Source organism: Molothrus ater, chromosome Z (assembly GCF_012460135.2).
Source record: "Molothrus ater isolate BHLD 08-10-18 breed brown headed cowbird chromosome Z, BPBGC_Mater_1.1, whole genome shotgun sequence".
Taxonomy (NCBI): Eukaryota; Metazoa; Chordata; class Aves; order Passeriformes; family Icteridae; genus Molothrus; species Molothrus ater.
In genome coordinates this window covers 47,372,105-47,385,964 of record NC_050511.2, presented here as the reverse complement: position 1 = coordinate 47,385,964, position 13,860 = coordinate 47,372,105, and the positions used below count along the sequence as shown (strand labels likewise).

The window sequence follows — 13,860 nt, the reverse complement described above, 5'->3', positions numbered from 1 at the left end:
CATGTATATTTGATCTGTATTCTTTTTTATCAAAACAACTCATGTTACAGTCAGTTTAGTGTGCTCCCTTGCTCTGAAATACTTCTTCAACTTGACCACTAGTAATTTTAATACTTACTATTGCTCTCATCTCCGTATTTGTAAATGCACACTGGATTAGCAGGACTGAGGACAGAAAAACTTGCAGGAACAATGTCTATTATTCGCTGATGGTAGGAGAGTCTGCAAATAGTAAGTTCCACAGCAGAATTAAAAAGGGAATAATACCACAGCTAATAAGTCCTTTATAATGTTTTTCTGTATATAATGTCCATAGAACAAGATTCAGGATTCCTATACAACAGAATGGTAGTTTCTGCTTGGTAGTAAGAGCTGAATAAACCAAACTTATTAGAATATGCTTTCTATTTTAACTCTGTGATGTTAGAGTTTCATCTTCATACAATTAATTTGCCTTGTGAAAAGGCTGCCTGGTAAGAAATTTTATGCAAAAACCTGTACTGCAGAAAGCTAGTAAGATGTCAGTATTCAAAGTGGGAAAAATATTAAACCAGACATCTTCATTTTACTTTCCAGGTTCATTTCACTCTCACAAAGACTTAATTTGCTATCAGAGTTTTCAGTGAAATGGAAGACTGCCACAGAAAAAAATGCATTTGTTGTGCAGCACAATGCTTTCACACTTCGGATATAGAATTCACCCAAACCTTGATTGTTTTCACGTAAGATGCTGAATAACATAGCCTTTTTCAACTATTTCGCTCTTCTATACCACTCTAATCCTAACAATTTTAAGCCCAGATTACTTATCAGAACTACTGATTATGTAGTCTTGTTGGGTTTGGAGATTTTGTTTGTTTAGACAATTGTTCGTTCATTTAAAGTAAATGAACATCAGAGGCACCTAGAAAAATCAAGACTAGGATCTCAGTTTTTAGTACAATTAATGGTCAGTTCCCTTATATTTCTGTGAATGCTGAATAGTTTCCAAGAAAATAGCCTAAGTTCTCTTTCTTTCCATGCCTATGGTGAAGCATGTCTTTATGTAACTACGGTGTGCACGGATAGCTTGCTACTGTCTACATCGCCTGTTTGTCCCTCTATTTAAAGCAGTGTCCTACAGCACGTAAACCAGATTAAAAATCATACAAACAACAGACTCATCTTTTACCTGAAAATTAATTTTAAGAATTGATGTGCCCAAGACAAGAGTCAAGTTAAAAGGAATCTGGCGGTATTCAGATGAAACTTTGCCTTGAATGCAACTATGGAAAGATCATACTTACCGCATGCACTTTTCCAAAACCTCTCTCACAAATTTGGGTTTGGGTTTTTCAAGGTCCTGAGTAAGACAATCTGACCTATCAAATGACAAAATACAATGGTTTTTGCAAAAGCATTTTGTTTTGTTAGTCTCTTTTTGGCTTGGTCTGATAGAATAAAACAATCACAGTCTGATGAAAATGGGGGTGCTGGACCATTGGAGTGTAGGCACTTTAAGTCGTGGACATAAGTTAATCACTACTTCCTTATTGGCAATTAGCATTCCTGGAATTTCATCTCATCTCTGTTTGATAAATTTTCAAGTAACCTCCCTTCCCCCACCACACTAAAAATAATTTGTGGATATGGTTAGCTGGCTTTCCCTTTCCTTAGGAAAGGAATCTTGAGTGATTTTACAGTATGTTTCTCCCTCAGTTCTTCTGGCTGATTTCAGATGCATTGCAGGTAAAGAAAAGCCTGAAATACAGTTACTTGCAAGCTTTGTGAAAAAAGTCTCTTGTGAGAGAGATCCACAGAAGCACTGCCATCAAGGAACATTCAGGCAAACTAAAATTAACTCTTTGAAGACTGCTGCCTGGTCAATTACCATGGATGCATGCCAGGATAGCCACCAAGCACTCAACTCCACAAGAGGACAGTGCATGAAACTTAAATAAAGCCACAGAACCCTATGGGAAGGTTGAACCCCTCTCCACAAGGACTCTCAGGCAGATCACCTACAGAAAGCAGGTACAGTCACAGGCTCTGGAAACTACTCCATGGAGGACTTGGCCTCAAGGGAATCTCCCTTGCTACATGGGTGCCTGGAACAGAAATCTCAGGGAACCTGTGCACAGACATTAATGGGCTCCAGGGAGCTCCTGCTACAGATTCAGGTTCAAAATCTGGCACAGTAGGAACAGATGGCAGGGCAAACTCTGAAGGAACTTCAGGCACTAGGATTTGGCAGGTAGCAAAAAGACCACAAGGTCTGAAGGATAAAAGTTATAATGAAAGGTTTAGGGTAGGGCAGAGAGCAAAACAACATAATGAATTCAGGATACAAAGAGTAAGCACAAAACATTGAAGTAAAGAAAAGGTATGTGGAGGCATTTCGGAAAGTTTGTTAGCAACTGACAGAAAGTACAGGACAAATTAAAGGATCACATTTCTGCTTCCCTTCTTTAAGGAATGCATACACTGCCTTGAGTTCACCAGGGACAATACAGTGATTAAAGAGATTATCAAGATAATCTCCTACTGAGTGCTGGTGGACAGATAACAAAAAGTCTCTGATAAGCTAGAGGAAAGCCATTAACAGGGTCACAGATACTGTGACGCTTTCTGGATGTGTTTGAAACGGTAAAGTTTTAGCAATATCAGGTTTGAATCCAAAGGATATAAACTTACCAGTCTTCCCAGCTCCAACGGAACTGAAAGTTGCTCAAGTGGTGCGAAAACCAGTTAATAAATCTTAATTAATAGAAAAAAAAAAGCTCCATTAAATGTTAGAAATGCAGAAAAACTTTCCGTTGAGCTTTTCTTATAAATGCGTTCCACTTTTCCAAGACGAGCCTAAACTCTTTAAGCTATTACAGCATTAAACAGGTTGTAAAACCCGAGATACAAAGGACTCAGTTTGGAAAGTCATAAAGGTTTTATGGACAAATAGCCTGTCAATCATTTCACATGAATAGATCACGTATTTAACAACCAATTAAAATGTAAACTTACTGTGAATACACAACTTCCACATTTTCAATGAGTCATTAAGCACTCTCCTACTCAATGAAGTCTTCATTGAAAGGCTAAAATCACCACCATTCTCCTCCTCTGTGTGGCACATATGCCATCAACTTCTCTTCCAAGTCATGCCCCCAACCACTAGGGAGTAGGCACAGTGTGTAGCAGAGTGCTACAGTGCAACCATGAACAATTCTTAACTCAGAAAAATTGTCACCGATCTCAACTGTCCTGCACAGACAGCTGGACTTGTCACCTGCGGGGGGGCATTCCTGGGAGGAGAGGCAAGCAGTAAACCCTCCACCTTCTCTGGAGATCACTCAAAGCCAGAGCTCCCAGAACATTTTGAATAACATCAGGTAGCTCTAACAAGATACGTTCTGACTACTCTTTCCACAGCCTCTTTGCTTTCTTCTACACTGGATATCAAGGAATGTTTTCCACCATCTCCAAAACACACTTACCTGTCCACACATGTGGTATTCATTGTATCCAAACGCATGTAGAGCATTTCTGTGGCTTGTGCAAGCTTCAAGTTTCTTATTAAGGCTTACAAAAAAGAAGTAGGTAAGTCAGATGTTTTTCCTTTCCAGTTTTAGTAGAATGCCATCAACTTTTTGTACTGGAAGCTCCCTGAGCCTACTCCAAAATCAGGTAAATCCACAGTAGAAAAAGCAAAGAATATTGTGAGTTCCACCCTGTAATCCCAACCTCTTCTTCCATTATGGCATTAGCCATCAGCCAACAAGACTGCTGGCTTCTTCCACAGAAGGACAGAATTCACATCATGCAACAAGCAGTGCAAGTGTTACAGGAAAAGTTTCCTGCAGATACTGTGAAATATTAATAGTATTTATTACTGTCCCATCAGCTACAGAACAAACAAAGACTTCATTTCATAAATGCTCCTCAGGAGCACAGAAAGGATACAACTTGTGGTAAGGAGCCAGGCTGAAGTTTGCACAGCTCAATCAGCAGCGTTGTGTACATGACTTCAATATGTGGTGGAGACGGCAGCTGAAACAACTCTGCAAATATTACCTGTGGGAGAGGAAATCACAGAATAAGAGCACAGTTCAATGTGTCCTGCACAACTCTCAGCTTCTCAACAGTGGCCATCAATCTTAAATAATTACCTATCCCAAAACACTTATATTTTTCTATCAAATGCACATCCCAGGAAAAAGAGAAAGAACCAGTAAGAGGCAGCTGTATTAGTAGAGACAACACTCTACTAATACAGTCCACTCCAACTGCTCTTATCAGTTCATGCCAACAGAACACCAGCATTACACTGTATTATGTTCAACAAACATAACATGTAAGTGTAGAAATGGGCATAGTTATAACATGACCCATTGCAGTGATACCATATGATCTGAGAAATGCAGAAATAATCTGATCTTGTTGAGTAGTAAATAATGAAGCCTAAGCATTTAGTATGAAAAGAATATATGCATTAACACTACACTTTTATATTTTCCATTATGTCCTCTTTTCTCCTATACAAAACCACATATAAATAAAGTCACAACTTTAAACTGAGAATTACAACTAGCATTTCATACAACAAATACATATGCTCGCCGCCCCTTGGAAAAACCCTTCTAGGAAACATGAAAATAATCCTGAAGTAAGCATTTGTGGTTTTAAAGTTTGCCTATAATAACAGCATGTCAACCTCTGAGTGCTATGCAAAAAATCATCACTGTACAACATCCACCTTTGAGTTTCTGTTTATTTTGTATTCCACTCTCAACTAAAATTAATTTCATCAAAGGAGTCGGGAAACTTTGATTCATTATGGTTGATCAGTTTCCTCTTTAAATTTCTGAATAATGCTTAAAGGAGCCTACTTGTATAACAAATCAACATCAATTTCTAAATTTCGAAACATCACGTGAAAACACATTGGCTAGAACTTGTTTTTCTAAGGAAGGACTCAAAAGCATGAAGAGACTGTAAGATGCTGGGGAACCTTCCTGTGTCAGCATAATTTGGACATTTTGTTCAGAATGATATGGCCAAAAAGTAGGGAGAACTCTGTTGGGCAGAAATGGCTCCATTTTTTAAGATAGGAAATAATAACTGGACAATAAATTGGATTGTGAAACTCAGTGAAATTTCATAAGGAAAAAAAGGAAATTTTTACAGTGTTAGTCATAGAATTTGTACACTTTCAGTTTTTTCATCACTTTTTACAGCACTTCAAGATACTGGATGTAAAATCACTGCATATACTTCAATGTTTATTAGGAATAATAAAATTATTCCTAATTTCAACACTGCTTAATGTAATAAATTTAATATGTTCTGAAGTGTAAAATTTTTACTCTGAAGAGTAAAAAAATGAACAGAGGTGACCAAAACTCATGCAATTTCACAGCAATCAGAATATTTGGCATTTTGGTGGCAAAAGTAATTCTCAATCTTACTTTAAGATCAATATTCTACATGGGATTATTTCTTGTCATAATTAAAAATTATGACATCATACTGAAAAAACCATACTTCTAATTACTTCTTCATAAAGCCTTTATACAACAAGATGCTTTTATTGTACTTTGTTAATTCCTCTGAATTTTTGATGAAAATTAGCGAATATGGCTCTGCAACTTGAAAATACTTTTCAATGAAGGCATTAAAAGAAGATCTGTGCTGCTTTGCTGGTACATGTAACAGCTATCTAGAATTCTCCATTAAGGAGAATGTCCCAGAGGAAACATGTTGCTACTGCACTACAAGTTCTTTTCAGGGCTAGTAGGACAAAACAATTTACACGATCAAAACATAAAATCATGCAGAATGGCTGAGTCTATCTGGATATTATCAAGTCTAAAGCCCCCTGCATACTGCAAGAGTCACTTAGACCAGGCTGCTTAGGGCTGTGTCCTGCTAGGTTTTGAACTTCTGCAACTCTTCCACTGCTTAATCACCTTAGCATTAAAAACAGATTTTTCCCATGTTTCAATTGAGTTCCTTGAATTTCAGTTTTTGTACGTTTCCTCTTGAATTTTAGTTTAAAACTGAATGCACCAAGTTAAAATGACAACAAAAGCACAAGACTATCACTCAAGTGTACATAACCTGCTCACTTAAAAGCCGCTGGTTGAATTTAACAAAAATCTGGTTCATTCCCAAATCAAACTGTACTTTAAGGAGCCCATAATGGATCTAACAGGGATGTGTTACTAATGAAATAATGGAGCACCAAAGAGGTGATCTCTAAAATCCATACCTCTACTATATGGTAGTTCAAAGGGATCTTGTTGTTTCCTGGATAGCTCAACAGCTGTGCAGCACTGTAAAACCAAAGACACATTAAATTCAGACATAACACAGCAAATGTGATATAAAACTCAAGCAAGAGAATTAAAGAAAATTAAACAGCATGAAACAAATCAATAATCCTTCAAAAATCTGCTATTTGACCCTCAGAGCACTAAAGAAAAGAAATAGCACAAGGACCCACTATCACTGCCTAAACTAGGATATGTAACAATGTACTTTCTGTGCAGCAGTAACACTGCTTGAACACTATCCTGCTAACCACAAAGGTTTAGCACAGAAAGTCACAGTGATCTGTAATTGTAGCATGTGTACATGAAAAGGGGAAAAAATTATCCCAAACAATTATATGTTTGGAATGACTTGAAAATACAATGAAGCTAACGTTTGTATACCAAACTCTTATGTTTAAAATGCCTTATCTTTAATCAGCTCATTATCACCTATCATTTGTGCAAAGCAAACAACTACCTCTGGCAAATCTTGTATCTCTCTTTTACTGTCCTCTGAGAATTAATGAAGACTATCCCAGCAACAGCAACAACACCAAATTTATAGTTTCTGCTGGATCAAAGAGCTGCAACCACAAAACTTTATCACATGCCATTACCACAAACATTATTTCTAGGTTTGCTAGTTTTCATACAGAAGTGTGACGGCTGTGGCAAACCATCTTGGTTATCAATTATCCACATCAGACAGTGTTTGGGCAGAAATAAAGAAAAGTGCCCTGACTGCCTCCTGGCACAGCTGAATTGAAACTGATGAAATCTGGCCCTGCAGTGACTTCCCAGAGTGAACTCAATTATCTCTGGTATGTAATTCCCACAGGAAGCACAACAAGGAGGTGTCCATAAACACCAATGCTCAGTCAGCTGCAGATGAACCAGCTCCATGCTCAGTGTCCCAGCTAATCAGCATTCCAGGAAGGACAACACAACGACATTTTCCACAGAGGTCCCATGAGGAATAAGGCATGTCTGCATACTTTTTGCAGCACATACCATATTACCAAGGGATTCCCTTCCCGAGAAACTACTGCTCTCTGGATTACAGACACTCTCTGTTATCTGGATGTTTTGGATACACAGTATTCCGGGCAACAGTTTCAGCACAGATAAATGCAGTAAATAAACTTTCACCACCAGCTTCAAGAAACGTTTGATCTGCAGCTCTTGCCTAACCAGTGCAGGTCATATCCCCACTGGCACCAAAGCCACAGTAGCATTTAAAAAGTGCCACAGCCTCCCAGTACTAAGCTTCTCCTACCAAGTCTTTCTCTCTTTCCAGTGAGATTTGATGATGCAGTGGAGGTTCTCCTCTATCACAAATCTCTCAACGGAGTGGCTGCCAGGCATGACAGGACCCTGGTAAGAAAAAGTGAACATTCATGAAGATCACTGCTAATGCAGTAGTACCATAGGCAGCAAGCTTTCTTAGATACATTTACAGGTAGAAAAAAGTTGCCCAACATCCACATAAACACCATGAGGTCTCAGCTGCCCTGTATCCTTCAGAACTAAAAAAAGCTGGTATGACACATTTCCACACAAACCTCAGAGTCACCCATGTTTAAAACAAAACGAATAGTGGGACTCATTAGAAGAAGAGATAAGAACAAAGTTAGAGAACATGATTTTAAGTTCTGTAAGATTGTAAGAGCGTCTGCTTCTTCCCTTGCTTTGTGGAATCACTGGAAAAAAAAAAAAACCCCAGCTAAGCTAGACTACAAAAGCCTAGCCTAAAGCCATAGAGTGGAAAGAATACACACTCATGGTCTTCTCCACTGCAAAAACCAGAGGCCAGTAAGCGAAAGTAAAAGGCAGAAGACTCAATTTTGCTGCTGGCCTTCCAACCACTCACTGTCCTGGGAGAGAGGACATCACATACATCACATTTTCACCAATATTGCCCCAGGAACCTAACTGTGAAATCCACTCACCATTCCACATGGCAATTACTCACCTCAGGGTCATCCGTGTAGTCAAACATCCTAAAAATAACCCTTGGCATCGGATATACAGAATCTTCAGTGTGGGGTGGGGGTGTGAAGGGAGGCAGATTGTGTTGCAGTGCCTCACAGAGCACGCTGTCAAAAGCCAAGTAGGGCCTCAGGATGTGCCGCTCTTGCCAACGGTCTTTTTTCAATTTCTGAATCTGAGACCAAAGGCAGTCTAAATACTGAAGGGAAAGGTGAGAAACATTAGATCTGCTGAATCTCTGAATAAAAAGGGCAGTTTCCTGAACTATCTGAAATGTATACATTCCTTACTACATCCAGAAAAAAAAAAGTTTCTTAAACTGCTGATTCAATAAACGAACAAATAATTTAAGAACCCTAAATGTCAGAACTATTCCTGAGTCCATACAGCTTTGTGTCAGCAAAATTTAACTTCTGGCAATTTTTTAAACACCAACAGGCACCTGAGGAGCCCCAGAGAAACTACAGCAGAGAACAGTCACTACTCTTTGGTGATATTAAAAGCATCCTAATATCCCAGCATGCTCACAGTTTCACACAAAAATTCCTTTTAACATGAAGCCCTGTAACCTACAGATCAAAATAAAACACTATAATTTACTTCATAAGTTTTCCTCAGGGGCTTGCAGCAAACAACAGAATCCCCTCCTTCTTACTCAACTCAACCTCTTATTTCAGCCCAATACTTGCAAAAGAATTCCCCATACAGAACTTTTTGGAATCAATGGCAAATAGGAGGCAAATCAAAGCATTCACTCTTAAGAGATGCCTTCTAATTTCATGATAAAAGAACACCTCAGCACGAAATTATTTTTCCAGCTTTCTGAAGGAATGAAGTGTAAAGTCTAGTTACCTCTTCTTGTGGATGTGGTTTGTCAGCAGTCCACACTTGCAGCATGGGTACATGAATCTTCTGGCGGCGTCTGTTTAAACAAGAGAAAACATGATCTTTAACAGACTAATTTAGGACAGCAGTTTTGTTTTTATTGTGTGTGTGTGTGTGCTACTATTCATTCTCTTCAGCTGATAAAGTCCACAGTAGATAAAAAACAGGTTTGTGATCCTTAAAATACATTCGTCATAGTAACTTGACAACATCAACTTGAAGCACCTAGACAGAAAGCAACCACACTGTACAGGACTAATGCAACAATCTATCTGTATTAACAGCACTTACAACTCCAGCTGCATGAGCATGGGCAGAACAAGACCTTAAACATACGCTAGAACTAGACAAGACTGTAAAGCTTTTCAAATTCAAAAATCTCTCCACCTACTGTATTTTTAGGGCTTTGTTTTCCCCCCACAAAATGGTTCACACCTGAAGTTTTAGAATACATTAAGGTGAGCAAAAGTCAAGACTATTACTTCACACTTGAACAGATACCAAAGAGAGTGTTTGTAACCAGTTACAACTTACTTCAGATAGCTTTCTGCCTGAGACAAGAGACGATCCATTTCAGCATCCTTCTTCTCATATAACTCCTTTCCAACCCAAGGCAAAGATGACAGAAATGCAAACATATACCAGTCACATCGCACCTAGAGGAAGGTAATACACCAAAACTTGAGTAAGCTCCAGCAGATTCCGTACACATGCATTTCCATTTAAAACATCAGCAAGTTGTTTTGGGGGAATGTAAAGACCAGCAGTTGCAACTGGACAGGCAAGGCACCAGAAAAATTATTCATGCTTGAAAAGTATAATTTTTCACTTGAACTGTGTTAGGCAGACTTAAAAAATGGGATAAATGGCATCACTTTCAAAGTTCTCCAAATGTTCAGTACAGCAGAAAAGCTAGGCACAATCTGCAATTTGCAGAGTAAGGTAAAATAAATTTCAATTTGGCCACTTCATCATACTATCTTACTGTACATGTATTTCCCAATTGCCACAGCCTCCTTTCACTAACGCTCAGGAAACTGCATGTGTCAATCCATTTAGGCTCCCCTCCCTAAAACCTCCCTGTTCTAAGCATAAGGACCGAACAAACAGTGCAAAGAAATTGTGAAACAGGCCCAGGGAGCCCCCAGATCTTTTGCTTACTTGGGGTACGTCCTCCTCCTGGGTCACACTCACAAAGTTCTCAAACATAGCTACCATTGAAGGCGCAGCTATTACATGGCAATTCACGAGATCAGACAGAAAACGTACCTAAAGAAGAGAAAAAGAACATTCTAAATTAATACATTTTGATCTGGCGGCACACCTACAAATAAACATTACCGAAATTATTAAAGTAAACCACTAATAAAAGTATAATACTCATTCAGTACCACAAAGGCTGAAATACTGCACACTGCACAGACTCACCTTTCAATGACAAACATCATACGTGCTGCCTAACATTTTGTTCACTATAATGTCCTAATCCCTCCCACTGCAATAACATAAGGATAATATTCCTAAATAAGGAATGGTGGGAAACATGCAAACTGATATTACAGAAGAAAACCGTGGTACTTCTCTCTATTCTATACAGTATCAGATAAGAAAAATAACAGAAGTTCTAGCAATTAGAGCGTATTAGTAGAAGTGTCCTACAGTTGACCTAACATCAGTCTCTTGACTAGAATCTTAATTTTCACCAGTGGGATTCATAAAAAGGTGGGGAATTTGGCAGTGGGCTTCTAAATCAGACACTGCTGAGGTGTCCAATACCTTACAGCAGACAAAATCTATAATCAGCAAGGATGGAGCAAATGGTTTCAAAGACAACCAGCACTTAAAACTGACGGCTTGATCTTTACCCTTATCAGAAGAATGTAACCAAACATCAAAAACAGCTTTTAAGAACTACAGTGGTTATTTTCTTTTCAATTTTTTTTTCCAGAGGAGGCACAGGATTGTCATGTACCTCTGAATACAAGGAAAGTGGACTTTTTTTTTAAAATCTTTTACATATGACTGAAGGACAAGCAGCGAAAAGTACCTCCGTTTAACACAAATTGAATTTTTCACTCTGAAAAAGATACTGTTGGAAATAAATTTGCAAATGTAATGCGACTCCTCGTCCGTGAGAAAGAAAATACTTCTCACATAACACACATTTCCTCTTGGAATATTTACAGTGTACTGCACATTGACGACAAGACACTGAAACACACATTGCAGGTAATAAAAAGGTGAAAGGAGGAAAGAAAAAGGACATGAAGCAAACAGACAAATAAAACTCCACTTACTAAATGCACAGCTTCATTATACATGTTGACTTTCAGACATTCTTTAAGCTGACGAATCATGGCTTCCACGAATTCCCCGCCAAAATTGTAGTTCCTGGCATTCAGCAAGCCCACCAATGTCGTGTAAACAGTAAGCTTCTCTGGTAGCAGACGTGCGCTGACACAGAAAAAGAAATACTGTGTTAGCTGTTTGTTCATCGCGTGCCAATTGGCCACAACATTGCATCTTAGAATCTGCCTGCTCTAAGTCAAACTTGCCTCATGAGGAAATCAGAAAAGACAGCTGCTATCACTTTCTTGTACTAAAAATTTGCTTTTTATATATACACCTAAGTGCTGACTATACCGGAGGGTTGGAGAAATAATATTAGTGACAGAATTTATTGCAAGTATGCAAAAAGTTGTTTTAAGTTCGCAATGAATAAATAATGTTATACACAGCATGGGAAGGCCATGTCCTACTGTAAAAAAGTAATTTACGTCAACCATTTTTGTATACCCGTAAGTACACTATAAGCGGTATCTGTCCGCTGCCCGGGAAGGAAGCACACTACTTAGCTTTTAATAAAAACATTGCTACAAAATAGACTTTTAAGTATCTGCAAAACCTTAGCACAGGTTTAATAGTCTGCCACCACACCCTTCCTTCGGACTTGTTTTACCTCCTGCAACAGATCCTACACAATCTCTCCCTCAACACCATCGAGTGACCCTGACATGGCACCTCTGCTTCTGCACTTTGCGAGGGAGAGGAAGGAGAGCTGGCAGCCACCAGAGAACCTGGTTTCTGCTCCTCTCGTTCCCAGTTCCTATCCTCTAGCAAATGGGCTTACAAAGGCATGAGCACCTGCCTGCCAGGGAAGACAAAGCTGCGAGAAATCATCACAGATAACAACAAAGGTAGCTGTTAGCAGCCACTTCGGTGGTATTAAGCACTTAATGTGAAACAGGATTTTGCCCGGCATTGCTGTGTTCCCACAGCTACTGCAGACCAGTTCTAATGTTTCATCTACCTGCTTCGAGCTTGAATTATACCCAGTAAGTTATGAGCTTGTTCCTCTATTTATTTCATTTGTAGTAAGACAAACTCTAGGCTATGACAGCAATCAGGAACAAGAGCTATTCATGGCTTTTAAACTACCTTAAACACTAAACTTATGCACAACGAAAGCACATCCCACCTTCCCAGACCTTCTCAATACGTACACAGTACATAGTATTCTTAGGATCTTGCTTTTGTAATTTGGGAGATCAGCTTCCAAAACACCAGCTAGGCCCTCCAGGTTGCTCTCCAAAGACGAATTACTCTAAAATGAAAATAGAAAAAAAACCCCGTTTTATCAACCAGGCAAAATGAACTAGTTCAACTCTCACATGCAAGACAATGAAGCTGGACAAGAGCATCCTTTCATGTCGCCTCATTTTTCAGGGCAACAATCCACCAGCAGCGAACATCTGTTCTCGCTTGCCGAGGAAGAGCTGCACCCGACCGCCAAGCTCCCTGGCTAGGAACTTTCCCCAGGGATGCAAGATCTAATATCACCCCGGGAACACCCCGGTAGCGCGGCTAAACATTGATTAACAACACCTTGTTTTTCAGACCATCATCATCTTTTGTTCTGCCACCCCCGCCTCCTCCATCAGCCCTATTGTCGGGACTGGAAACTTATGCTGCAGGAAGACCATTTAATTCTTCCACACCCTTCCCAGGCTAGGACCATCAGCACCATCTTTAGATACAATATTAACTATCCCCCGGCCGTTTATTGCCGATTGGGAAGCACTATGCTACGATTTAAACCCTTACCCGCCACAGCACGTGGCTTAGCGAAAAAACGGCAACTTTCCCCCCATCTCATAAAATTAGTATTTTTTTTGAGGGTCGCTACTACCGACGAAGTGCCCCCACATCACGCACGGGAAAGGGAGAGGGCGAAGGGAAACAAGGCTTTAACTCCCCCGAGCCGCCGGCCCGCCTACCTTCTCTCCCACCCTGCAGATGAGCGACTCGAGCCTCTCCTCGATCTCCGACGGCTCGGACGTCCTCCGCCTCTTGTGGGGCTGCCCTGCTCCGACAACACACCGAGCACAGCGTTACCCACGCCGCAGTAACCCTGCTGCTCACTCCTCCATCCCGCCGCTGCTCCATCCCGCCCAATCCACCCTCCCTGCCCGGCCACCTCGGGGGGGACGCGGGGCTCACCATCGCTGTCGTCGCTGTGCCGCCGCCGTGACATGGCAAGGAGCGGCGGAGAGGAGCAGGCGGAGAGGAGCAGGCGGGAGGAGCGGTGAGGAGCTGTGCGGAGCGCTACAGAGCTCCGAGAAGCACTGGGCCGAGACACCCCGCGCGGGCCGACCAAGTGCGCCGCTTCCCCGCCCGCGGCCGCGCTGTTTCCGGGGCG

At 40.4% G+C, this 13,860-nt stretch overlaps 1 protein-coding gene across 1 annotated transcript in view; it reads right to left on the bottom strand.

Moving 5' to 3' along the window:
- Positions 1–13,831, bottom strand: part of NCBP1 (nuclear cap binding protein subunit 1) — a 28,962-nt gene extending 15,131 nt beyond the window's left edge. Inside the window, exons 1-15 of the mRNA XM_036403624.2 lie at positions 13,662–13,831; positions 13,439–13,524; positions 12,665–12,765; positions 11,459–11,615; positions 10,323–10,430; positions 9,696–9,817; positions 9,129–9,198; positions 8,260–8,475; positions 7,564–7,661; positions 6,245–6,308; positions 3,937–4,047; positions 3,471–3,535; positions 2,674–2,736; positions 1,287–1,361; positions 119–222 (exon numbers count right to left, since the gene is read on the bottom strand). Of these exons, the coding sequence (XP_036259517.1) occupies positions 119–222; positions 1,287–1,361; positions 2,674–2,736; positions 3,471–3,535; positions 3,937–4,047; positions 6,245–6,308; positions 7,564–7,661; positions 8,260–8,475; positions 9,129–9,198; positions 9,696–9,817; positions 10,323–10,430; positions 11,459–11,615; positions 12,665–12,765; positions 13,439–13,524; positions 13,662–13,695 (1,474 nt within the window). The 5' untranslated portion in view covers positions 13,696–13,831. The remainder of the gene's footprint in view (positions 1–118; positions 223–1,286; positions 1,362–2,673; positions 2,737–3,470; positions 3,536–3,936; positions 4,048–6,244; positions 6,309–7,563; positions 7,662–8,259; positions 8,476–9,128; positions 9,199–9,695; positions 9,818–10,322; positions 10,431–11,458; positions 11,616–12,664; positions 12,766–13,438; positions 13,525–13,661) is intronic.
- Positions 13,832–13,860: the final 29 nt, after the last annotated feature.